Source organism: Sceloporus occidentalis, unplaced genomic scaffold (genome assembly GCF_023333645.1).
Source record: "Sceloporus occidentalis isolate IW3139 unplaced genomic scaffold, rSceOcc1.0.p SCAF_282, whole genome shotgun sequence".
Taxonomy (NCBI): Eukaryota; Metazoa; Chordata; class Lepidosauria; order Squamata; family Phrynosomatidae; genus Sceloporus; species Sceloporus occidentalis.
The window spans coordinates 685627-711381 of record NW_028317262.1 but is presented as its reverse complement, the minus strand read 5'-3'; the positions used below and the strand labels follow the sequence as shown (position 1 = coordinate 711381).

The window sequence follows — 25755 nt, the reverse complement described above, 5'->3', positions numbered from 1 at the left end:
GCTTGCCCTCGAATGGTTTTGCCCGGTTTGCGTTCCGCTGTTATGTGTAGGCGCTGCCATAGCTAAATAACCGTCAAGGACTACGATTCCCATCATCCGTTTCCCCGCTACCCTTCTTCCCATATGCCGAACGCTCTATAATGTGAGTTCTTCTGTAATGCTTTAGGACACACTGTGTGTAATATGGACGCCATTCTGCCCGTGTAATAATAATCAGTGTGCGAGGTGACTATATCGTGACCCTAATGATGTTATTATAGCCGGCCTAACACGCTGTCACACCTCATTCCCTAACCATTCACCTCGGGCTTTTATAGATCCCCCCCTCCACAACACCAAGATGGCACAGACAAGCGGTTTGGGGGCAAACAAGTAACTGAGGGCAAAGATGGCATAGCTGTTTGGGGGCATGTATGGTAGAGACAAGCTGTTTGGGGACAAGGATGGTACAGGCAAGCTGTTGGGACACAGGCAAGCACTTTGGGGGTTATGTATGGCGCAGGCAAACTTAGGGGAAAAAGGATGGTACAGGCAAGCTGTTGGGGGCACAGACAAACACTTTGGGGGTTATGTATGGCGCAGGCAAACTTAGGGGAAAAAGGATGGTACAGGCAAGCTGTTGGGGCACAGACAAGCTGTTTGGGGACAAAGATGGTACAGTAAAGCTGTTGGGGCACAGGCAAGCCATTTGCATAGAAAGGTGACACAGAAACAATCAGGGACAAAGATGGCACAGAACAGCTATTTTAGGGCACTGATGGTACCGGCAAGCTGTTAGGGTGCAGATGTCATTCAGGCCTTTACTAAGGAGGGCTAGGGTGAGCACACTTTATTTCTGCCCTTCAGGGACAAAGTGTGGAGCTAAAATCGGCTAATATGAGCACAGAAGGCTGGAACAAATCTTTATTGTTTAACCGTTTAAACTTTTCTTCACAAAAATACATAAAAATACTCTGCTCTCATGGATATCAAACAACTGCAAACACACAGGTTTATCCAAAAAACCCTGAAACATACAGTATGTGCGGCACAATTCTTGGCACCTTTTAGCCAAGACTTTGTCTCATCAACAGCCCACAACAGCTTGGACCCTTACAACTGTAAACATTGTACGCTCCCCCTGATGATGGTTCACTCCATCCCGTGAGTGGCAGATTTTTCACATTAACGTATTTAATATTCTTTGCTGTTGTTGCCCCTGTCTAATTGTCCCTTTGCCTCTCACTTTAATTTCCTGGCTTCTCCCCCGAGGGCTGGATGGACGATGGCGAGTTGCTCCCGTCCCTTTAAGGCCAGCAGCCTCCTGATGACGTGAATGCGGCCGGCTGAGAGTTACATTTTTGCGGCCCCAGCTGCAGCTTCCTTGAGATAAAACGCGATATTCAGAAACACTTGTTAACTAAGCAGTACGCCGATGCATCTGCCCTGGGGCAATTATTTGTTGCAGTACAATGGCTGTTAATAACTCATATGCCACGTAACGAGCCCTGGAGGCAGCCACTATGGATGGCCTCGCGTTTCCGGTCAGGGTCAGCGCTGTACGGTCGGTGGTCGGTTATATCTCCTAGCTCTGCCTTTACATTCTCGGCATAACTACAGGAGATTTGCCATTATCCAAGATGGCGGACACAGCATCCGATTCCGGCGACATGTAAGTGCTTCCTTCGTTTCTATAGTAACAGTCTTCCGTCGGCCACATGCGCAGTGTGCTGCCAACCAGAGCCGCGCATCCTCCAAAGGGCAGCCAACCAGAGCAGCGCATGCGTGAAGCCGTTAGCTCTGGGCTCTCTAGGCCTCGTTTTCTTACGCTCGCCTGGACTCGGCTCTGCATTCTCTCGAGCTAGAGGAGTGGAGGCAGGGTTCTGCCACCGGGAGAAGATTGCCAGGTGTGTGCAGGAGCTGTAGTCAGACAGGTTATACTCAGTACCTCTCTATAGTCAGCCCCTGAGGTGGTTGGTCTCATTGTATCAGAGCAATACACGATGACGTCATTGTTGATTGGCATGATGCATGGAGATGAAGCTCTGCTGCTATTTTATTATCCTCATTAATTAATCTAATTAATATATGATTTGTATGGGTTCCCCCAACTGGTGCCTGGGGCATTTATGTGACTGTCCCCTTAAGAGTGCCTGGGGGGCAGGTAGGGGGTAATCCTGGAGCAGCGCGGTGGAAATGACTATAAGGGGTTAAAAGTGGCACCATTATGTTTCTGATCCGTGGCGATTAGATGGGTGAAGCCGCCCCGCACGCCCCATATAAACGTCTTCTAGTTATTACCCTCCAGGGGGTTCCGTGAAGATCTGCCCCGGGAGATGTCTCCAGTGACGGCTTGTCCGTGCCCTGGGCCTCCTAACTTTCTTTTTCTCTTTCTGAATGCAGCAAATCATGACTTCTAAGACGTCCGCCTCCGGTCTTCCGCCTTCCCCGGCCCAGCTGGACAGGAGCCGCATGGCTGAGGAGATCCTGAACCTCATGCTGGAGATCGTCTACCTGCTGACGGGAGAGGCGAGTGTTTCCGCCTGCCGACCAGCCAGCGGCTCGTGGGGTTTAGGGATGGATTGCTTTGGTCTGAGCGGGACCTGCGCGAAGCGGTGACCCGGTCTGTTCCGCCAGTGATGCTTATCAGCTTCTCCTCCTAATCATTATTCAGGATTACATCGTTGTGAAGAACCCGGACGGACGCAAGACGCGGAGCCCAAGCCCGGCCCCCCGGACCCGCCAGAGGACCTCTCAGAGGACCCGTCAGAGGAACCGCGAGCAGAAGATCCTGGAACTGACCAACAAGATGATGTCCCTGCTGACTGGAGAGGTGAGCGCTGCTGGGAACGGGGCGTTATACAGTAACACCGAGGCGTGTGTCTGGATGGTGACGGCTCATTGTGTGTCTCAGGTGTGATGACGTCATTGCTCAGGTTCTCATGTGGTGATGACGTCATTGTTCCGGTTCCCATGTGATGATGTAATTGATCAGGTTCCTGTGGGGTGGTGGTGACGTTGTCGATCAGGCTCCTGCGTGATAATGATGCCGTTGCTCAGGTTCTTTTGTGGTGGTGGTGATGATGTCATTGTTTGTCTGTAGGAATGGCAGAGTTTGGATGATGACAAAGACTTTCTCAATGTGGTCAAGGTAGAGGACGAGGAGCTGCCGCTCAGTACACCAGGTAACGGTACTCGGGTGGCGGTTGGCCGACGATCCTTACGTTTCTGCCCTGATGGTATTAGGAGGCCATTAACGAGTAATCGGGGGCGGGGATGTCGGTTGTGACCCCTGGGTGAGCGAGTGGCTCCCAGGGGCCACCTGCAGTCATTCTCCTTCACGGTGTCTCTGATGGCAGCGCGTCTCCGGGAACATTAGAGGCCGTTCCTGGGTTACCCCGACGCGTCACTTCACGCCCCTTTCGGGTAATTTGATTAATATTAACCTGTCGTTTCCTGTTCGATCAGAGGGTAAGGAGAGCGAATCAGAGCAGAGCAGCTCCGACGGCGAAGACTCCACGACCAATAGAAGCCACGCGCGTCGCTGTTCGGGTCAGTAGTGGGTGCACGGCCCGGTGGCCCGTCCTGTCCCATCTGGGGGGGGTGATTGAATTAATTGTGGGGGTTCATAAATGCAGCAGGACGTGAAGATTCGGCCTGTGAGCTGACGATCTAGCCGAATGTGAATTTATACAGCGTTCCTGGCCACAATGGTGGGCTCCTAAGGGCCCCGCTCACATGGGGCAGGGGCAGTCTGTGATTGGCCGCAAGATGTAATATGGAATCTGCTCACGCGTTTTCCTGATTATTCCCTCTTTTGGTTCCTATAGACAGGCCGGGCCCTCAGAATAAAGCGCGGGGCCCCGCGTCCTCGGACGAAGATGACAGCGATGCACCCGGCGATCAGGTAACGCAATGCGTTCCCACAGTAAATAACCATAGAGAGCGGCCCCGAGGGCCAACCGATTCATAGTAACCCAGAACCTGCCAGTAGACCGGCCCCCCTCGGTTGGTCTCGTCTTAGATTCAGGAGCCATGTGCCTTTCCCATGTATGTTTAATACCCTCACTGTATTACCCTCTACCACTTCTGCTGGGAGGCTGTTTCACTTTTCTAAAGCACGATTGAGGATGTAGAGGCACGGACACGTTGCTCGGGGACAGTGTTTTGGAAGAGACCGCTCCCGGTCAGGCCCACGTGTCTCGCTGCACTCAGATGAGGGGACCCATACTGTGCGTTTCCAGGGCTGTCTCTTCTCAGAGGCCCCGGGTCTCTCTGCCATTCCCTGCTGTCTCAGCTCGTATGACCTCTACCGCTGCGTGCATCACAGGGTAACACCGGAGAGCTGCCCGTGTCGGGGCCACGTATCCCTGCAGCCCCGATTTCAGCGACTTTTTTTTTGTGGTTTAGGCAGAAGACGCGGAGGATCCGCCGCCCAGCAGGAAGCCGCCGGTGGAGCTTCCCACGCGTGTCGGCTCAGGTGAAAACCTCAGGGTGTCCGGGAGCCGTAGAAGTTTTAATATGAAAGGGTTAACATTGGGCGCCTGGGTGAGACCCTCAGGGAGGCCCCCCCCCGGATGGTTTCACATGGAGACATCCCCCTTGCAAACCCGTCTCTTGGATAACCGATAGGGTGGGGGGTGGGGAAAGGTTCTGGACAATCCCCTCCATGCATTAGCGAGGGGCATGCCATGGAAGGGTATTTGGTGACCGGGGGTCCCTATCAGGAGCCGCCATGTTCCCGGTTCCAGGGTTTATCGCGTCAACTCCGGACTTGGGATCTCTTACAGAACCTTTTACTTTTCAGGAAGCAAACGGAAGGAGCGGCATTCTGAAACGGAGGACGAGAGACAAAGCGAGGTAAACAGCAACCCCTCGGGGGAGGAGTCTACGGGTGATGATGTAACATCGTACTTTCTGCTAGTCCATTAACAGGCAATAATCCTGATGATGTCAGGTGGGGCAAATGGCCAACAACTTAACCCACCTTAACACCTTATTGTCCTGCTTAGTGGTGGGGTAAAAAGGAGACCTCCCCTCCCAGCAGAAGTACTGCCCCTCCCCCACATTGCCCCACCCCCGCATAGAGGGGGCCGTGAATGTGGCGGCATTGGCTGTATTTGATGTGAGCCACTGGTTTATCCGGCTTCTCCGGGGCTCTTAACTCTCATTGGTTTCCCATTCAGTCAGAGATAAAGCAGGACGGGGAGGTTGCGTCGAAGGACGAGGAGATGCTCCTGATAGTCCAGGTGAAGGAGGAGGAGATCCCGATGGACATCGGCACAGGTGAGGGAAGACGCTCTAGCCATCCCATCAGGAATTAGGGGACCCTCTCCCATCACGGCTCTCTCGTTTCCTTCCAGGTAGCGAAACGCGTGAGAACGCGGGAAGACAAGGTTCTCGAGCACCGGGAGAGTCTCCTCGTACCAAGAAGTCTCGCGCCGGCCCCCAGAAGACAAAATCCGGGCAGGACCGGCCTTTCGCGTGTCCGCAATGCAGAAAGTGCTTTGTCAGCAAGTCCCGTCTGATTTCCCACCAGAAGAACCACACGGGGGAGAAGCCATTCGCGTGTCCCGAGTGCGGGAAGGGCTTTTTCTGCAACTCCCACCTGGTCCGACACCAGAGACTCCACACCGGGGAGAAGCCGTTTCCGTGCCCGGACTGCGGCAAATGCTTCAGCCAAAGCTCCAACCTGGCCATACACCAGCGGATCCACACCGGCGACAAGCCCTTCGCGTGTTCCGTGTGTGCCAAGCGCTTCGTGTGTAACTCCCATCTGGTGATCCACCAGCGGGTGCACACGGGGGAGAAGCCCTTTGCCTGCTCGGAATGCGGGAAATGTTTCATCAGTAACACCATCCTGGTGGCCCACATGAGAGTCCACTCGGGAGAGAAGCCGTACGGCTGCTCGGTGTGCGGGAGGTGCTTCACGCGCAAGTCCGACCTGGTGGCGCATGAGCGGATCCACACAGGAGAGAAGCCGTTCTCGTGTTTGGAGTGCGGGAAATGCTTCACCCAGAGCTCCTGTCTCGTGTCCCACCGGAAGATCCACCTGGCGGAGAAGCCGTTCGTGTGTTCTGAGTGCGGCAAACGCTTCGCCCAGAAACCCGACCTGGATGCCCACCAAGCGACGCACAGCGGGGAGAAGTCCTTCATCTGCTCAGTGTGCGGGAAGTGCTTCACGCGCTACGCGGATCTCCTGGAACATCAGCAGATCCACAAGGAGCCCGGGGAGAAATAACCGCCGGCGCGGAAAGCAGGTCCCGAAGCCAACCCCCCCTCCCCCCGGCCTTTCCTAATTGCCCCATCTACTGGGTCCTGGATGAAACCCACCGGCTGAAGGGGCACCACTTTGGGTGACTGTACTGTGGCTCCCCCAGCCTTGTTGCGTGAAGCTGGGATCACGAGAGGACATCGGAGAAGCCTCTCCAGGCCCGTATATAGACAGGCAAGGAGACTTCACCCCATGGAAGGCAGACACCCTGCTACTTTCTAGCGAGGCGCTGTTCCGCCAATTTTACCCCTGCCCCGTCGCCTCAAATACACACCCCCCCCCACCCCCCGACGGGAGACTCACTACTGATCTCTGGCTCTAGAACCTCCAGCCACGGTGCTTCTCCCTGCATGCTCCCTCTCGCTCCCAGACATCTCCGTATGTACCAAAGAGATGGACTTTATCCTGATGGACACGTTAGTCTCTCTCTCCTATCTAGTGAAACGTCCGCAGCACGTTCTAGAGGCCGCTGATGATGTCACAAGTCAGAGAACCCAATGAGAAATCGCTTGGGCTACAGGAGCCCGCAAATGAAGGCGACGTATTTAAGGCGGGCGCTCTTTAAAGAAGGAGGTGGGATTCCTTAACGTTAATAAATCACCCGGAGAAACTGAAAATTAGGATTTTTAATAAATAAAATGTCTTTCAAATACTTAGGATTTTGCACATTTGTAATAGTTTTGCTGCCCTGCGGGTGTCGTGAATGAAGGCGTCTCCGGGGGTGGAGCGTCCGGCCGGCAGTGTCTCACAGGCTGCACTCCTGTGGGCAGAGCATACTGCATTGCCCTTTACCACAGGGGCGGAGCTGCATGGTGGCATCACACTGGTGTGTGTGATGTCATATTCTTCTAATGCCCCTGATATCTAGTGTATGAAACCCGCCCGATATGTCTCGTGAGACCCTCCCCTGCAGCGCGAGAATCGGGGCTGCTCTGGGCAAGGGGTAGATGTGACCCTGTCGAGGAGGTGTGTGGGGTATCCCTGTAATCGGGGTAAGACCCCTCCAGTCCTGAAAAAGTGAAAATAAATGCCCTGTTCTGTGGGTGGGTTATAAAGGGTTAATGGCCAGCACTGCCATGGTAACGGTTTCTCGATTAATATTAATGGAGAGCTGTTCGGGAGCGGTGCTGATGGGGCCACAAGGGGAGCGGCAGCAGGGGAGGAAAGAGGGGTATCGGAGGGTGGAAAGAGACTCAGGGCTTTGAGAGAGGGACTTCACACATTAAAGGGACACTCGGCATGTATGGTGAGACTGCCCAACCTGAATGGGAAGTCTTGGCAGATGGTGGGACTGGAAAGGATAAACAGGGATACTTGGCAAGTATGCTATCGTTACAGAAAACCTCTGCTCCATTTCCCATAATAATCCCACGTTGCCATGGTTACACGTCCTTTTCTGCCCCCTTTTGCTCTTCCGATTTCGCCACTGGCGGTTTGCCCTCATCCACAATGGCGCCGATGAGCATGCGATCCATGTTACTTCACTTCTAATACTTCCGGCTTCCATCAGCGCGACTTCACAGGCGTCATCGCAGAGCGCCGCCCCCGGGTATAGAAGTGTTAGTGAAGACGGAGCGAAGCCTCCAGCATAGGAGGGTAAGAGGAGTTTAGGGGCACTGGTCGCTGGGGTAATTAGGGGGCAGTTAATATGCTGGTTTATTATGGAAGTGGCAAACTGTGACCAGTAATCACTCGGTGCTTTTGGGTGACAGTCCGCTACTAATGAGGTCATTGAAATTATGTGCGATATGATAATCGCTGGCCATGTGGGTTGAGAGTGATGGGAGTTCTCTAATGGTGTTCGGGGGGGGGCAGGAGAGGGTGGATCGAAGGGCAGGGTAACTAGAAGTGGGCGGAGTAACTAGGAGTGGGCGGGGCAGAAAGGCGGGGTAAATAGGAGTGGGTGGGGTAAATAGTGGATGGGGAGAAGGGCAGGGTAAATAGGAGTGGATGGGGGCAGAAAAGTAGGGTAAAAAGAAGTGTGGGGGGAGAAGGGCAGGGTAAATAGGAGTGGGGGAAGAAGGTAGTGTAAATAGTGTGGGGGAGAAGGGCAGGGTAAATAGGAGTGGGGGGGAGAGGGGCAGGGTAAATAGGAGTGGGCGGGGGAGAGGGGCCGTGTAAAGAGGGATGGACGGGGGAGAAGGGCAGGGTAGTATGTTCAACCAATCGGCTGGCAGTATAACCCGGAGCTCTCCTAGATCATGTAATTCGCGTTGCCCCGCCCCCATCATCATGCCACCCCGCCCCCAAATTCCTCTGAGTTGCCCATTTATGCCACTACCTGCCCCCATTGTGTATTGATGTCTCTTACCCCAGCAGAGCTGCGTCTATGGGGCATTTCTCCTGTATGAGGCAGCAGCCTGCCCTGATGCGTTTCCTGCGAGGGGCCGGTATTCGGAGGGGCCCCGAGTCGATCTCACGATAGCACAGAGAGGATGATTGGGAAAACCTGGGGCCGCCCCGCAGAGATGGACGACACCGCGAGGGGGCAGGTAACAGGAAAATACCCCCTGTCCTCACTCATTACACCATCCATATGCCATGTTAATACCCCTCCCAAAGCATATTGTATGATGCCCCGAGAATTCACCGCCACCCCCCTTTGCCCTGCATGCCCCCCTTTACCCCATACACAGGCTCTTAATTGCTCCTCTCCGTTTAGGGCCGGTGCGAGTTCGAGGAGGTGGCCGTTTACTTCTCCGAGGAGGAGTGGGGATGTCTAACGGGAGAAGAGAAGGAGCTTTACAGGGAGGTGATGATGGAGAATTTCCGGACCCTCCGCTCTCTGGGTGAGGATCTCCCACCGGCGGGGCAGGAAATACTTTGGTGTTTATACTCCGGGGTAATAAAGCTCATTAAATACCTCTCGTTATACCCAGGACTGGTCAGGGGGACCCCTCCGATCATCTCCGGCATCGAGAGGGGGGAAGAGCCGTACGCGAGGGGCCACCGGCAGCCCGAGGAGAAGGAGAGGCCGGGGTATATATTCGCGGGTCAGTAATAAATCCGGGGCACGCGGGGGGGTTATACCCCAGGGGGCGGGGCTTTATGGTGGGGTAATATGTCCATATATTATACCTATTAGTGAAGGGGGTTGGTAGGGCTGATGCCTGGGTTTTTGGCTTCCGTGTAACTTCCAACCAATCTGCTTTCAGATGATGTCATCGGCGGATTCGCGGCTGGAGGGGAAGGAATCATCCGGAACCAAAGCGAGGCGATCAGAGAGAAAACAGGAAACGGAAAAGCGTGCGCCACGCGGAAATCCTTTCCCTGCCTGGAATGCGGCAAAGCCTTTCGGTGCAGCTTTAAACTGGTGGCGCATCAGGGGGCCCACGCGGGCCAGAAGCCCTTCCCCTGCCCCGAATGCGGGAAGTGCTTCAGCCGGAAGGCCAATCTCCTCTCCCATCAGAAGGTCCACTCCGGGGAGAGTCCGTACTCCTGCGTGGAGTGTGGGAAGTGCTTCACCCAGCACACCAACCTGGTGGCCCATCAGAAGATCCACACCGGGGAGAAGCCGTTCGCGTGTTCAGAGTGCGGGAAGAGCTTCAGCCAGAAGGCCAACCTCGTCACGCATCGCAAAATCCACCGGGCGGGGATGCCGTTCACGTGTTCGGAGTGCGGCAGGTGCTTCAGCTGCAGCGCGGAGCTCGTCACGCATCAGAAGAGCCACGCGGGGGAGAAGCCCTTCCCGTGTCCCGAGTGCGGCAAATGCTTCAGCCGCAACTCCAACCTGGTCACGCACCAGAAGATCCACACGGGGGAGAAGCCGTTTTCATGCCCCGAGTGCGGTAGATGCTTTACCCGAAACTCCAACCTCGTCACGCACATGAGGCTCCACGCGGGGCCCAAGCCCTTCTCGTGTCCCGAGTGCGGAAAGTGCTTTAAGTGCCACGCCAGTCTCGCCGCGCACAAGCAGTTCCACGAGGAGCAGAAACGCTTCATGTGCATCGAGTGCGGGAAAGGCTTCAGCTACGTCTCCAAGCTGCTCCGCCACCAGAGGAGCCACACGGGGGAGAAGCCGTTCGCGTGTCCGCAATGCGGGAAGTGCTTCGTTACCAACTCGCTGCTCTCTAAGCACGCGCGGCTTCACGCCGAAGGGAAGTACGTCCTCGTGTACTGATCAGAAATGATCCGATCAAAGGAGAAACGTGGTGGACGTCCATATCGCCTGAGCCCTGTGGGGTGGCCTCGGAGCAGACGTATTGTTATCGCTGTTCTTTGTGTGGTCCAATATGTGTATGGAACAGACAGATCCAGGGCCACTGGATGAGCCGGGGTCATGTGAGCAGCGTGGCCCCTACAGGATTTTATGGCTTTGGTTAGTGGGGGTCCCCCACGAACACTTTTACGCCAGCTGCGTGTCCGGTTCTGGAGGAAGTTACTTTCTGTCTTATTTATCTGTATCCTCCGCATCCTCCTCATGTCTTTCCTGTAATAACAATTGTAATAAGAAGAATTTATGTGGCTCGGTGTGGCCTCCCCACGTGTGTCTTTCTGCTGCTCCTAGTATTGTACGTCCGTCTCTTATAAATAAAGTTACAAGGAATGCATGTGGGCAGTGGGTTATGGTGAACTCCTTCCTATCCACCAAGCAGCAGAGACATGGGTGGACAGGTCGCCATCCTCTGACGAGTCATGCAGCGCGTTACGGTGAACGGCTCCTGATCCACCAATGAGCCGAGACGTGGTCTTGGTGGCAGGTTTTGTTGAGTCAAAGAAGTTGAAGGTCAGCAAATACTTATGCAGTCAGTCGTCCCCTCGTGCCCCATGGTCAGGGTCCCCACCCCCACCCCTTGAGCCACAAGTTGACAGGAAACATAGTTTTATATATATTTTATAATGTTGGTGGTCCCGCTCCACCCTTCCCACGACACACAATGCATAACCTGTTAAAGGTAAATCTCATGCATACAATAGCTGCGACGTCGCTTTAAATTAACCGACACGCCAGCAGAACTCATCGCGGTCACGTGATCTACTCATCCCCACTCAGCATCCAGAGCGCCAAGCAGCCAATCAGTGGCAAGAATCGTCAGACCACGCAGGAGGAGGGCATTTTAAAGCATGAACGGTAAGGGAGTCACTCTCAGAGGGTAAAGGGGTTGCTGCCAGGGGAGATAAATCACTGACCGGCCCCCTGTATAACGTATAGATAAATCAGCGGGCCGGCCCCTGTATAATGTATAGATAAATCGGCGAGCTGGCCCCTGTATAATGTATAGATAAATCAGTGACCGGCCCCCTGTATAATGTATAGATAAATCAGTGAGCCGGCCCCTGTATAATGTATAGATAAATCAGTGACCGGCCCCCTGTATAATGTATAGATAAATCAGTGACCGGTCCCTGTATAATGTATAGATAAATCAGTGACCGGCCCCCTGCATAACGTATAGATAAATCAGCGAGCCGGCCCCTGTATAATGTATAGATAAATCAGTGACCGGCCCCCTGTATAATGTATAGATAAATCAGTGACCGGCCCCCTGCATAACGTATAGATAAATCAGCGAGCCGGCCCCTGTATAATGTATAGATAAATCAGTGAGCCGGCCCCTGTATAATGTATAGATAAATCAGCGAGCTGGCCCCTGTATAATGTATAGATAAATCAGTGACTGGCCCCCTGTATAATGTATAGATAAATCAGTGACCGGCCCACTGTATAATGTATAGATAAATCAGCAAGCCGCCCCCTGTATAATGTATAGATAAATCAGTGAGCCGGCCCCCTGTATAATGTATAGATAAATCAGTGACCGGCCCCCTGTATAATGTATATATATAAATCAGTGACCGGCCCCCTGTATAATGTATAGATAAATCAGCGAGCCAGGATCCCTGTATAATGTATAGATAAATCAATCTCCCCGCCCATTGAACTATACATTATACAGGGCAGGTGTTGGGTATTAGGAAGCACTTGGTGTGGTTATGATGTCAAATAAATAGAATCCAGAAACATGATGTCATGATTATTTAATATATAATCGGGGGAGGGGGTCCCTTTCACGGAAAGAAGTCAACTGAAAGTCCCTGAAAAGCATCTTCAATGCTGGAGCTCCATCCCCGTCACATCGATTGATGATGTAATAAGCGCATGACACGTTACAGTGTGAAACACCCGGGGTGGGGGGGTACAGGAAGCACTCCGGGCCCTACCATCAGAGACGGCTCTCGCTCGCATTGCAGGGCTCCTCCCCGGGGAGAATATGCTGGTCAGTCTCCAGCTTGGGTTTTTCGACTAAGTGGGGAGGAGCTGCTGCCTGAACAGGGCAGCGGCTCCTCCCCCGCACAGGGCAGCGGCTCCTCCCCCCCATGTTTGTTTTTGTGCCGGAGAAGGTTGGATCTCTTAAAGAAGCATTTGCCGCACGTGGGGCAGGGGAAGGCCTTCTCCCCGGCGTGAAGCTTCTGGTGTTTCAGAAGACTGGCGCTGAACTTGAAACATTTGCCACAGTCGGGGCACGAGAACGGTTTGGCCCCGGCGTGGCTCCTCTGGTGCCGAAGGAGGTGCAGCTTCTCGCCGAAACACGCGCCGCACTCGGCGCAGGCGAAATGCTTCACTACGGCGTGAGTCAGCTGATGCCGAACGCAGTTCGCTTTGTACTTGAAGCCTTTTCCGCACACGGAACACGGGTGGACCTCCCTCTCCGGGCCGCCCGCGCCGATCCCGCCCCCTGCTAACGAGCCCCCCACACGCAAGCCACGGGCGCGCTGGTACTCCTCGTGAGACCTCTGGTGTAAAATGAGACTTCCGTGATACTTGAAACTTTTGCCGCAGTCGGAGCACAGGAAGGACGTCTCTTCAGGGAGGGTTCTGGCGTTTGTGACGCTCTGACTGTCGCCGCTCTCCGTCGTATCTGCGGCCCACGGACTCAGATTATCTTTGGCATCCACGGCAGGGTCTGACGAGTGGCCGAGGTCTTCCTCCTTCACCATGAGGCTAGTTGCGTCCGGGTTCTCGCCAGGCTCCCGTTGGCCGGTCCGAGGCCGTCTCTTGGCGCGAGCTTTCTGGTGGGAAGCGAGGCTCCTGTCCTTCTCCCGCGCGTGGATCTTGCGGTGGATCACCAGGTTGGTGCTGCACGTGAAGAACTTGCCGCACTCGGAACACGAGAAGGGCTTCTCCCCGGTGTGGACCCGCTCGTGTTTGGCCAGGTTGGACTTGGTGGCGAAGCGTTTCCCGCACTCCGCGCAGGCGAACGGCCTCTCCCCGGTGTGGACCCGCTGGTGCCTGACGAAGTCCGACGTGCTGACGAAGGACTTGGCGCAGACGCGGCAGGGGAAGGGCTTCTCCCCGCTGTGGATCCGCTGGTGGATGATGAGGTAGCACTTGGCGCGGAAGCTCTTCCCGCACTCGGGACACGCGAAGGGCTTCTCGCCCGTGTGCGTGCGCTGGTGCGTGACCAGGTAACTCTTCGTGCGGAAGCTCTTCCCGCAGATGAAACACGCGAAGGGCTTCTCCCCCGTGTGGATCGACTGGTGCCGCAGGAAGTGCGAGTGTTTGACGAAGCGCCTGCCGCACTCGGGGCAGGAGAAGGGCCTCTCTCCGGGGGGGACGCACCGGTGGCCGAGGAACCGCGACTCCGTGATGAAGCGCTTCCCGCACACCAGACACGCGAAGGCCTTCTCCGCCTGGCACCGGTGTCTACGGAACCGCGACTCCATGATGAAGCACTTCCTGCAGTCGCTACACGAGAACGGCTTCTCGGGGGAGGGGATCCGCGGGGGAGGGACTCCAGGGGACTCCTCCTCCTCGATATCCGATTCCTCTACCTTTATCACCACGCATTCCACGTCCTGCATCACGTGATGTCCGTCATACATCCCTCCGGAGGCATCTGAAAGACAATGTCCGAGCGTTAAATCCCTTACGTCACGCTCCCGATTACCTCCACTACGCTCTACGCTGCGTACGGGGAGGAATAAAAAACCAGTGGCCAGAATCTAACATTAGAGGGTCAGAGGCTGAGATGGAATGGACAGAAGTTTTACTTTACTGAGAGGGTGGTAGATAAGTGGAACAGCCTCCTGGCAGAAGTGGTAGATGGTAGTACAGTGCGGGTATTAAACATGTATGGCATAGACATACGGCTCCTGAATCTAAGATGAGACCAATGTCTGTCTAGATGGGCCGGATGGGGCCGAATGTCCAGCAGATTCTGGGTTTCTACGTAAGCATCTTGTTCCCTGAGGTGTAGTTGGTATAGAGAATTGTCTTCCAGAGGAGGTGTGTAGTGAGAGGGTTTGCTACTGACCTGCGCAGGTATCCGTCGGGCTCTCCGCTGCCTGGTGGTCTCTCGTGTGCAGCTCTTCTCCTCGCTCTAACGCAGACATGGCTGGAGGCGTCTCATCGTCGGGCCCTGCGTGTGTAACCAGCAGTTATTACCCCAAATAACGTCAGCGCATCACAGGTATGCATCACACCGGGGTAAACGCGGAGATGTCTCACTCAGCGGCATGGTACCCGGCGTGTGTGGCGGCTGCCGGTGACAGACATTACCAATCCGGCACAGTACCTGCCGTGTGAGGCGGCTGCCGGTGACAGACATCACCGACATGGTACCCAGCGTGTGAGGCGGCTGCCGGTGACAGACATCACACTGATCCCCTCCCGCAGACAGGTGCCCCTACTGTCCGGCTGAGGGTCGCCGAGGGCATATAACAGGGGCAGCACAGCAGCCGGGGCACATCAGCGCCTGGGGCCCCCTGCGGACACCAGTAACGGGCTCTAAGTGCGCCCTGAGTGTCTATCAGGTCATATGGCTAGAGCGTAAGCTCTTGGGAGCAGAGCACTTATATCTGTATTCCCGTACGCACTGCGAGACAGCCTGCAGTGGAGACATTAGCTCGTTTATTAGTTATATATTTACTGCTCGTTCCCGGGCCCATCCGGCCCCTGAAGGAAATCAGCCAGTGACGTCAGCTGTATAACAGAAGGCCACTAACCTCCGCGGTTCGGCCCCGTCTCCACTACTCCTTTTCTGCGGCCGTCGCTCTGTTCAGTCGTCATAGAGACGGGCGCGCAGAACCCGAGCCCCGCTGTTGAGTGCGGATGCGACGTCACTGGATGGGAGCGCCCGCTCGGCGCCATGTTCGATGAGGGCAGGAACGTATGCCGTAGTAACAGTTTACACGGGGACTCGGCGGTTACCATGGTAACGCGTGAACGGTATGGAAAGTGCAGCATTCGCGGTAAAGTAACACCAGCATCAGGTGTTCCCTGCGTGTTACCATGGCAACACAGCAGCGGTTTTGGTCTGCTTCATTAACCCTCTGAATGCCACATTATTTTGATTCAATCAGAACCCTTGCAGCAAATAAACAGAAAGTTAACCCCATACATAAAGAACAGCGATCTGCTTTACATATTACCCCATATCACACATTTTTTAATACCCCCTGGGGTAGTGAATTTTTTTTATTATTTATAGTGACAGGGTTAAGGGGCACTTTTTATTTTTTGCACCCAGGGCCGTGTGACTTTTCATTTATTACATTTTTTGGAGGGTAGAATCTAGTTTTCTCCATCTCCTCCTCCTGACAACAATGTGATCAGCGAGCAGGGGTCCACAGATCGCAATAATAGCGATCAGCCAGCAGGGTGGGTGTCAGCAGCGACCAGTAACGGAAGAGACAGCCGGCGTCTCCCTGCCGCTGTAACGTACCTATACGTCCTAAGGGGACTGAATGGGTTAGAAAGTGTTACCCTAGTCAGGGGGTTCTGGGATCCTCTCTGTATAATTAACCCCCCACCCACCCGCTCCTCTCTCTAGCAGGAGACACATGCAGTTCCAGCACTCTCTCTCCCGCAAGATTCTTTCTAAAGAGACACCCTGTGTACATTTGGTGTACTTCCTACCCGTTACGCCGCACCATTTACGGTAGAAAATAATTTAACACATAATTTACCCAATCTCAGACATATTACCCCACTGTATAGCCCCGCCCCATGGGTTATGAAGTCACTGATACCCCCACATTTATTACTGACCTGTGAATATATACCCGGCCTATCCTTCTCCTCGGGCTGCTGGTGGCCCCTCTCGATGCCGAAGATGATCGGAGGGCTCCCCCTGACCAGTCCTGGGTATAACGAGAGGTATTTAATGAGCTTTATTACCCCGGGGTGTTTCCTGCCCCGCGGGTGGGAGATCCTCCCCCAGAGAGCGGAGGGTTCACCACTGCGTTGGAGAGACACCCCTGACATCACCAGCGGTGGCACGGACTGGGAGCGCGCCTCTTACACAGCCCAGCCCTAAGCAGCATGCGCCGCAGCCTGACCCTGATAGAGGGCAATCACTATTACCCCCCCACGCACGCACCCGGTGTCTGGACCATACCACCCGTCGCCTATAATAAAGGGGTTAATAATTAACAGCCGGCGTTCAGCACCCCGGCCCCTCTAGACTGTAAGCTCTGGGGGGGAGCGAGGGTCCATTGTACTGCGCTACAGACTCTGTAAGTGAAAATGTAGAAAGCAGAAGTCAGTCAGTTGCACCCGATGATGCAGATACTGTGAGGTCACTGACTTCTGCCGGTCAGACTGTCAGTAACGCCGTCGGAGGCGGATGTGACCTCACGGGACAAGCAGACTGCACGGCGCCATATTGGAGGAGGGCAAATGGCCTGCGATTGTGAGACGAGTTAACGTCGTAGAGTGACGTTTAGGGGGCGGGATTTAGAACTGATGAGAGGAGGAGCCTGCCGTGCTGCAGACCCGTATTTATGGTAATGGAGTCTTCGTACTGCGCTAGTGACGTCATGGGACTGTGAATGACGCCAGAGGGGAGCTGACTGTGTCGTTGAGGGCCCAGGGCTGTGCCAGGGCTGCAGGGACATCACCTCACAATCTCCAGGTGGGGCTGAGGGTGATAGGAGCTGTAGTCTGAATGCCCTCTATTCCTCTAAATCCCACCATCCAGTGTGCTATACGGGGGGGGTAAAAGCCTGGAATGCTGGGGTATGAGAGGGTTAAGCCCTGTTATAGCGGGGTATGAGGGGGGAAACCCTGTTATAGCGGGGTATGAGGGGGGAAACCCCTGTTACACTGGGGTATGAGGGGGTGAAGTCCTGGAATGCTGGGGTATGAGAGGGTTAAGCCCTGTTACACTGGGGTATGAGGGGGGAAACCCTGTTACACTGGGGTATGAGGGGGTAAAACCCTGTTACACTGGGGTATGAGGGGGGTGAAGTCCTGGAATGCTGGGGAATGAGGGGGTAAAACCCTGTTATACTGGGGAATGAGGGGGTAAAAGCCTGTTACACTGGGGTATGAGGGGGTAAAAGCCTGTAATATTGGGGTATGAGGGGGTAAAAGCCTGTAATATTGGGGTATGAGGGGGTAAAAGCCTGTAATATTGGGGTATGAGGGGGTAAAAGCCTGTAATACATTAAGGGCTTGCTTGGGTCATGTAAGTCTCAGCCAGGGCTGGGGAGGAATTAATTAACTCTTTCTTGGCTAAAGAGTCTGAGAAATCCCCACATTTTCTGTTCCAACAGATGCCTTCCTGAGAAGAAATACCCCTCGTCAGGCAGTAATCCGATAGGCCGAGTACTTACCCCACCTGGGGCAGGATGGAAAGTGCCAGCATTACCCCCCACCATCGGGAAGAGTCAGTGACTGTAAAGGTGGAGGATGAAGATGCCCCAGACCCCGTGGCGTGTACCGGCCAAGACGAGTGTGTGATCGAGTACTCGACCGTTTGTATTAAGGAGGAGACTATTGAGGACAGCGCAGAGCTGCCACCGAGCTGCCACGAGGTTGGGGAGAAATCCATGGGGGGTTCCTATGGTTATGGCGGCCATTTTGAATGTTTTTCCTACAGTCACACAGACCCCGCTGGAAACCAACTCTGGGACTGCCAGGAGTGCGGCCAGGCCTTCTTCTGCAAGTCCCATCTTGAGCAGCATCAGCGGTCCCACCGAAAAGAGAGGTCCTTCATCTGCACCGAATGCGGGAGGTTCTTCGACAGATACTCTAACCTCCTCCGACACCATCGGGTCCACACCGGCGAGAGACCGTACGCCTGCGCCGACTGCGGCAAGTCCTACAAGCAGAGCGCCCACCTCGCCCGGCACCAGAAGAGCCACGCCGCCGTGAGGACCTACCGCTGCCGGGACTGCGGCCACCGCTTCGCTGCCAAGGCCGAGCTGGCCATACATCGAAGCGCTCACAGGGGGAGGACTCAGTATGCATGCGCCGTCTGCGGGAAGTGCTTCATACACATGTCTAACCTGGTCGTTCACCAGAGGATCCACACGCAGGAGAAGCCGTTCGCCTGCTCCACGTGCGAGAAGAAATTCGCCCACAAGTTGGACCTCGCGAAGCACGAGAGCGTCCACCGCGGAGAGAAGCTCTTCCCGTGTCTGAGGTGCACAAAGAGCTATTCCTGCAGCTCGAGCCTCCAGCGGCATCAGAAGATTCACAAGGATGAAGAAGAGACAGAGTAACGAGACACTTCATGGGCGCCACCCACGAGGAGCGTCAACGGGGAGGGGCACTGTGGGTGGGGTCTACTGGGAAACAGGCTTGTGGTTCTTTTTTTTTGCTATTTTTACCATTATTGGGTTAAATTCAGATATTTCCCCCATTTCTGTGTTGGATGAACCCACACAAATTACACTTCCTTATTCTCACAAACAAATACGGCTTTTATTTGAAACCATAGAAACGCACAGAAACAATCATTGTGAGCGCCGGTGTGTAAAAAAAAACAAAAAAAAACTAAATTAATAAAATCTGTTTCTTTTTTGCAATTTTCTGAGAATTTCTCGGCCCTGGACTGCTGCTGATCGATGCCCTGATTTATGTTCCCAACATCCACGGGTTACAGACAGAGGCCACATCGGTCCCCCACACAGCACCCGATAGGGCAGTATGTTAATAGTTCCGGCTTGGGGGACAGTAAACAGAAGGGGGGGTTATATGTAGCTCCCGGCCAATGGGGTGTCGGGGATTTTTATTATTATTATTTTGAGCACGGTTACATACGGATGGAGATCATTTAGGGATACATCTTATCTATGGCAGTGATGTCATAGTGACATCACTGGGCTCACCGTATTGTTCACGGAATTTGCCCTACAGCGACCCCCCATTGGGTGTCGGCGGCGACGTCTACCGGACGGCAATGGTTCCCCTGAACTTCCCGGTACCCCGTAGCAGTGATCTTCCTACAACTCCTCAGGACGTAACTGTGCAGCTATAGGGTAACGAAAGGGTTAACTTAATTATTATTACTGTTATTATTAAAAAATCAAATGCTGTATTAGTGTTATCACATAAATCAGCCATTAAAATGGGTAGAAATAAAACGGATGACATCATCATTTAATATATAAAATCATACGGTCGTACATTTCAATAAATTAGCTTTTTTTTTTTCCTCCCCGATTTAATCCGAAGTGTCCTTTCTCACGGTTAGAGGCTCCTGTCGGCCGAGCAGAAAGGGTTAACATCCTGGAGCTTTTGAGACCAGCAGCCCGCGTTGCGCGGCATCCAGTCACTCATCAGGCCGCTGTCCTCGTGGAGATAGCGCCTCTCGCCAGCGTGGATCCTGGAGTGCCGGTTGAGGTGGCCCTTGTGGCCGAAGCGCTTGCCGCACTCGGGGCAGGAGTAGGGCTTCTCGCCGGTGTGGATGCGCTGGTGGACGACCAGGTTGGAGTTGTTGGTGAAGCACTTGCCGCACACGGGACATGCGAAGAGCTTCTCCCCCGTGTGGAGCCGCTGGTGGATGGCCAGACTCGACTTGTAGAAGAAGAGCTTCGCGCACGCTGGGCACGAGAACTTCTTCCCCCTGTGGACGGTCTGATGCTTGTCCAGCCCCGAGCTGCTCGTGAAGCGCTTCTCACACGCCGGGCACTTATACGTCCTGTCCGCGGGCCGGGGTATCTCGTGAGGAGGGCCGGCCGACCTACTGCCCCTTCTGGGGTGATCCTGCCCCTTCGCAGACAGGAACGTCTTGGCTCTCTTCTGCAGAGCGCTGTTCATTCTGTGATAGCCCCTGAAGTAAGCCATGGGCGTAGAGCGATCCGAATCTCCGGGAGACAGAGCTTCCTCCTTTACTCGAGGAGATGTGCACCCTGTCGGCGTGAGTCTTACGGGGGTAGAGACATCCATACGCTCCCCCTTAATACGAAGGGCCGGGTGCACTGACTGAGGACCCCTCTCTTCCCAAGAGTCCTCGGCCATCAGAGCAGAAGAGTGTCCTGCTGGGGTATGCATCTCAAAGAGATCTCCGCCATCGTAGAGACCCATCTCCTCCCTCAGAGCGCTGTACACGTAGCCGGGAGACGTATACGCGTCGGGGAGGTCCTGCCCAGCGAGCCAGTGCGACTCGGTCAGACGGGGTGACGGGACCGCCGTCCACGTCCGCTCTGGGTGGGCATAAACGTCTTCCCGTGGAGGTGCTTCCTCCTTGACGCGCGTTGATGTGTAGACCGTCCGAGGAGGCTTCTCATCGGTGTCTCGGAGGGTCTCTTCCTTACAGGACGCCGGTTCCTCCTTAATCGTGGAGCGCGTATCTTCTGGCTGAGAGTGTTTGGGGGATGTACTGACGCCCCTGCTCGGGTCACGGTCTCTGGGCAGGATCTCTGTTGTCTTTTTCGCCTTCTTGCGCTTTTGTTTCCTTGGGCGTTTTGCCGCTCGGCGGCCGCTCTCGTTACTCTTCTCTTCAGCCGCGCAATCTGCTGAAGATAAAGCCCACCGTTATTAAAGTTATTTCCACCTGCTGCCCGACCCCTAACCCAACTGCTCCAAAAACATGCAGACAAATGATGTCATCGTCCCGAGATAATCATATATATACATTGGAGTGAGGCGGATGTTGATACTACGTGACCTCCTCTTACCCGGAGAGCCGCGGGGCTGGTGGGTCTCCATCATCACGTCCCTGTAAAGCTCCTTGTGTCCTTCTAAATACTCCCACTCCTCCATGGAGAAATAGACGGTGACATCATCACACCTCACAGGAACCTGAGACACACAATGAGCCGTCACCATCCAGACACACGCCTCGGTGTTACTGTATAACGTCCCGTTCCCAGCAGCGCTCACCTCTCCAGTCAGCAGGGACATCATCTTGTTGGTCAGTTCCAGGATCTTCTGCTCGCGGTTCCTCTTGTGTGTCGGCGAGTGGGGTGGAGGCACCGGGCTGGGGCTCCGGGTCCCCGGGGGTCTGTCGGACACACGGGGGATGGGGTCACCGGGCTTCCTGATGATCATATAATCCTGTATGTCGGGGAGAAGTGGATAAGGATCACTCATGCGGACGTAGATGTAATGCAGGCGGACGGAGCCCTCACCTCTCCGCTCAGCAGCGAGACGATCTGCAGGGCGAGCTCCAGGACTCTCTCACCCATCGCGTCTCCGGATCGCTTCATGGCCGGCGGGAAGGGAGCTGAAACTCGTCGCTCTGTGACAAGACAAATCACAGGCTAATGGCCCTGACTAAACCTGCTGAGGGTGCTGAGAGTTGCCCCCATTGCTTTGCCTGCTAAGGTTACCTACCTCAGGAGCCAGGGCAGTTCATAATAATTGCCCCATACCGTGCCTCCCTGCCCCATAACCCCAACCATAAGAATCAGACCAGGTTCAGCTTGCCCCAAATACCCCACCGGCCACTGTACTGTTTTGGTTTGTTTTTTTAAACCGGAAGCTTAGGAGGCGGAAGATGGCCTTTGCGTGTCACGGCACTTCCTGGTTGTGCGTTCCACGCGATGGCGTCATTTTTCAGGAACTGTCTCTATAGGGATGGAGATGAGGGGGCTGATGGGAGTTGTAGTCGAGAGTTGCAGCGGATGGTGACCCCGAATTAATGTGTTTACCCCATCTATCTACACCGAGGGGGTTTATGAGGCGTGGGGCGTACTTTGCCCAAAACAAAGATGGCCGCCGCCCTTTATAGCCGTCACTTAGCTTTTCGTCTCTATGGTAACCAAGTCTTCCCCTCCCCATGTGACTGTATCTCCTCTGACCATTGGCTCTTTTCCTCACATTTCCAGGGGGTGTAGTGGATGCAGAGTTGGGCTATTGGAGGTAGGTAATACCCCTGAGGCAGCCACTGTTAATGATATAATACCCCACAGAGAAGTCACCAAATACCCCCAGGGCAGACTTTAGTGACCAACACTATATAATAACACACTCACACTATATAATAACACACACACTCACACTATATACTAACACTATATAATAACACACACTCACACTATATACTAACACTATATAATAACACACACACTATATACTAACACACACACTCACACTATTTAATAACATACACACTATATACTAACACTATATAATAACACTCACACTATATACTAACACACACACTAACACACTATATACTAACACTATATAATAACACACACACTATATACTAACACTATATAATAACACACACACTCACACTATATAATAACACACACACTCACACTATTTAATAACATACACACTATATACTAACACTATATAATAACACACACACAATATACTAACACACACACTAACACACTATGTACTAACACTATATAATAACACACACACACACTATATACTAACACACACACACTCACGCTATATAATAACACACACGCTCGCACTATATAATAACACTATATACTAACACACTCACACTATATACTAACACTATATAATAACACACACACTCACACTATATACTAACACTATATAATAACACACACACTCACACTATATACTAACACTATATAATAACACACACACACTCACACTATATAATAACACACACTATATACTAACACTATATAATAACACACACACACTCACACTATATAATAACACTCACACTATATACTAACACTATATAATAACACACATTATATACTAACACACACTAACACACTATATACTAACACTATATAATAACACACACTCGCACTATCTAATAACACTATATACTAACACACTCACACTATATACTAACACTATATAATAACACACACACTCACACTATATACTAACACTATATAATAACACACACACTCACACTATATAATAACACACACTATATACTAACACTATATAATAACACACACTCACACTTTATAATAACACACACTATATACTAACACACTCACTCACACTATATACTAACACTATATAATAACACACACACTCACACTATATACTAACACTATATGATAACACACACACTCACACTATATACTAACACTATATGATAACACACACTAGATACTAACACACACACTAGATACTAACACACACACTCACACTATATACTAACACTATATAATAACACACTCACACTATATAACACACACTATATAATAACACACACTCACACTATATAATAACACTCACACTATATACTAACACACACACTATATACTAACACACACACTCATGCCGACACTATATACTAACACGCACATATACAGTGTATACTCCCGGTAGATTTACACACTGGGTTCCGGTATACTCCCGGTAGATCTACACACTGGGTTCCGGTATACTCCCGGTAGATCTACACACTGGGTTCCGGTATACTCCCGGTAGATCTACACACTGGGTTCCGGTATACTCCCGGTAGATCCACACACTGGGTTCCGGTATACTCCCGGTAGATCCACACACTGGGTTCCGGTATACTCCCGGTAGATCCACACACTGGGCCCCGGTATACTCCCGGTAGATCCACACACTGGGTTCCGGTATACTCCCGGTAGATCCACACACTGGGCCCCGGTATACTCCCGGTAGATCTACACACTGGGCCCCGGTATACTCCCGGTAGATCTACACACTGGGTTCCGGTATAGTCCCGGTAGATCTACACACTGGGTTCCGGTATAGTCCCGGTAGATCTACACACTGGGTTCAAGTATACTCCCAGTACATGAATGCGTCTCCATATGAATTTCATTTATTTCCAGGGCTCTGCCCTTACTTCGTAGGGAGACGAGAGCTGTTTTGCCCACAGTAAACATGGCCGCCGCATACTTTATCCTTACGACCCTCTCTATATATTGGCGCTGATCCATCTCCATGGTAACGCAGGCGTCAGTCTGCGCGCGGAGCCGTAGAAAGCGCGGGTGCGCATGCGCGGCAGGAAGGACTACACCTCCCGTGATACCCCCGCTTCCACCCCGGCTCGGCCCTTTGACGTGCATCTGGCTCTTTGTGACAGGGAGGGCAGGGGTAGTGGAGGCGGAGCCGGGCATCTGGGAGCAGACGGCCGGGTATGTATGGATGTAGGGCACTTACTGCCAGTACTGCTCCATAGGGGACCCAAATACCCTGCCTAGTGCCCCCAGCCCAAACATTATCCCCTACCAGTACTCTGATACCCCATGGGGGGCAAATACCCTGCCCAGTGCCCCCAGCCCAAACATTAGCCCCTACCAGTACTCTGATACCCCATGGGGGGCAAATACCCTGCCTAGTGCCCCCAGCCCAAACATTAACCCCTACCAGGACCCTGATACCCCCTCAGTGGCAGACCCCCCTCCTTCAGAGTGCTGTACTGCCCCAGCATGGGTATTAACACAATACATTTATCTCCATAACTACACAACACTCTCTACAGACATCTCCATAACTACACAACACAACACTCTACAGACATCTCCATAACTACACAACACGACACTCTCTACAGACATCCCCATAACTACACAACACCACACTCTCTACAGACATCTCCATAACTACACAACACTCTCTACAGACATCTCCATAACTACACAACACAACACTCTCTACAGACATCACCATAACTACACAACACTCTCTACAGACATCTCCATAACTACACAACACTCTCTACAGACATCTCCATAACTACACAACACAACACTCTCTACAGACATCCCCATAACTATACAACACAACACTCTCTACATACATCACCATAACTACACAACACTCTCTACAGACATCACCATAACTACACAACACCACACTCTCTACAGACATCTCCATAACTACACAACACTCTCTACAGACATCTCCATAACTACACAACACTCTCTACAGACATCTCCATAACTACACAACACCACACTCTCTACAGACATCTCCATAACTACACAACACCACACTCTCTACAGACATCTCCATAACTACACAACACTCTCTACAGACATCTCCATAACTACACAACACTCTCTACAGACATCTCCATAACTACACAACACCACACTCTCTACAGACATCCCCATAACTATACAACACAACACTCTCTACATACATCACCATAACTACACAACACCACACTCTCTACAGACATCTCCATAACTACACAACACTCTCTACAGACATCTCCATAACTACACAACACTCTCTACAGACATCTCCATAACTACACAACACCACACTCTCTACAGACATCTCCATAACTACACAACACCACACTCTCTACAGACATCTCCATAACTACACAACACTCTCTACAGACATCTCCATAACTACACAACACTCTCTACAGACATCTACA

General features: G+C 52.8%; 1 protein-coding gene across 1 annotated transcript in view; it reads left to right on the top strand.

Annotated features, from left to right (window-relative positions):
* LOC149275536 (uncharacterized) overlaps nucleotides 1–18703 on the top strand; it is a 28088-nt gene extending 9385 nt beyond the window's left edge. The window contains exons 5-10 of the mRNA XM_089504654.1: nucleotides 5494–6204; nucleotides 7777–7849; nucleotides 8916–9042; nucleotides 9133–9246; nucleotides 9409–10297; nucleotides 18214–18703. Of these exons, the coding sequence (XP_089360780.1) occupies nucleotides 5494–6204; nucleotides 7777–7849; nucleotides 8916–9042; nucleotides 9133–9246; nucleotides 9409–10297; nucleotides 18214–18703 (2404 nt within the window). The remainder of the gene's footprint in view (nucleotides 1–5493; nucleotides 6205–7776; nucleotides 7850–8915; nucleotides 9043–9132; nucleotides 9247–9408; nucleotides 10298–18213) is intronic.
* The last annotated feature ends 7052 nt before the right edge of the window (nucleotides 18704–25755 follow it).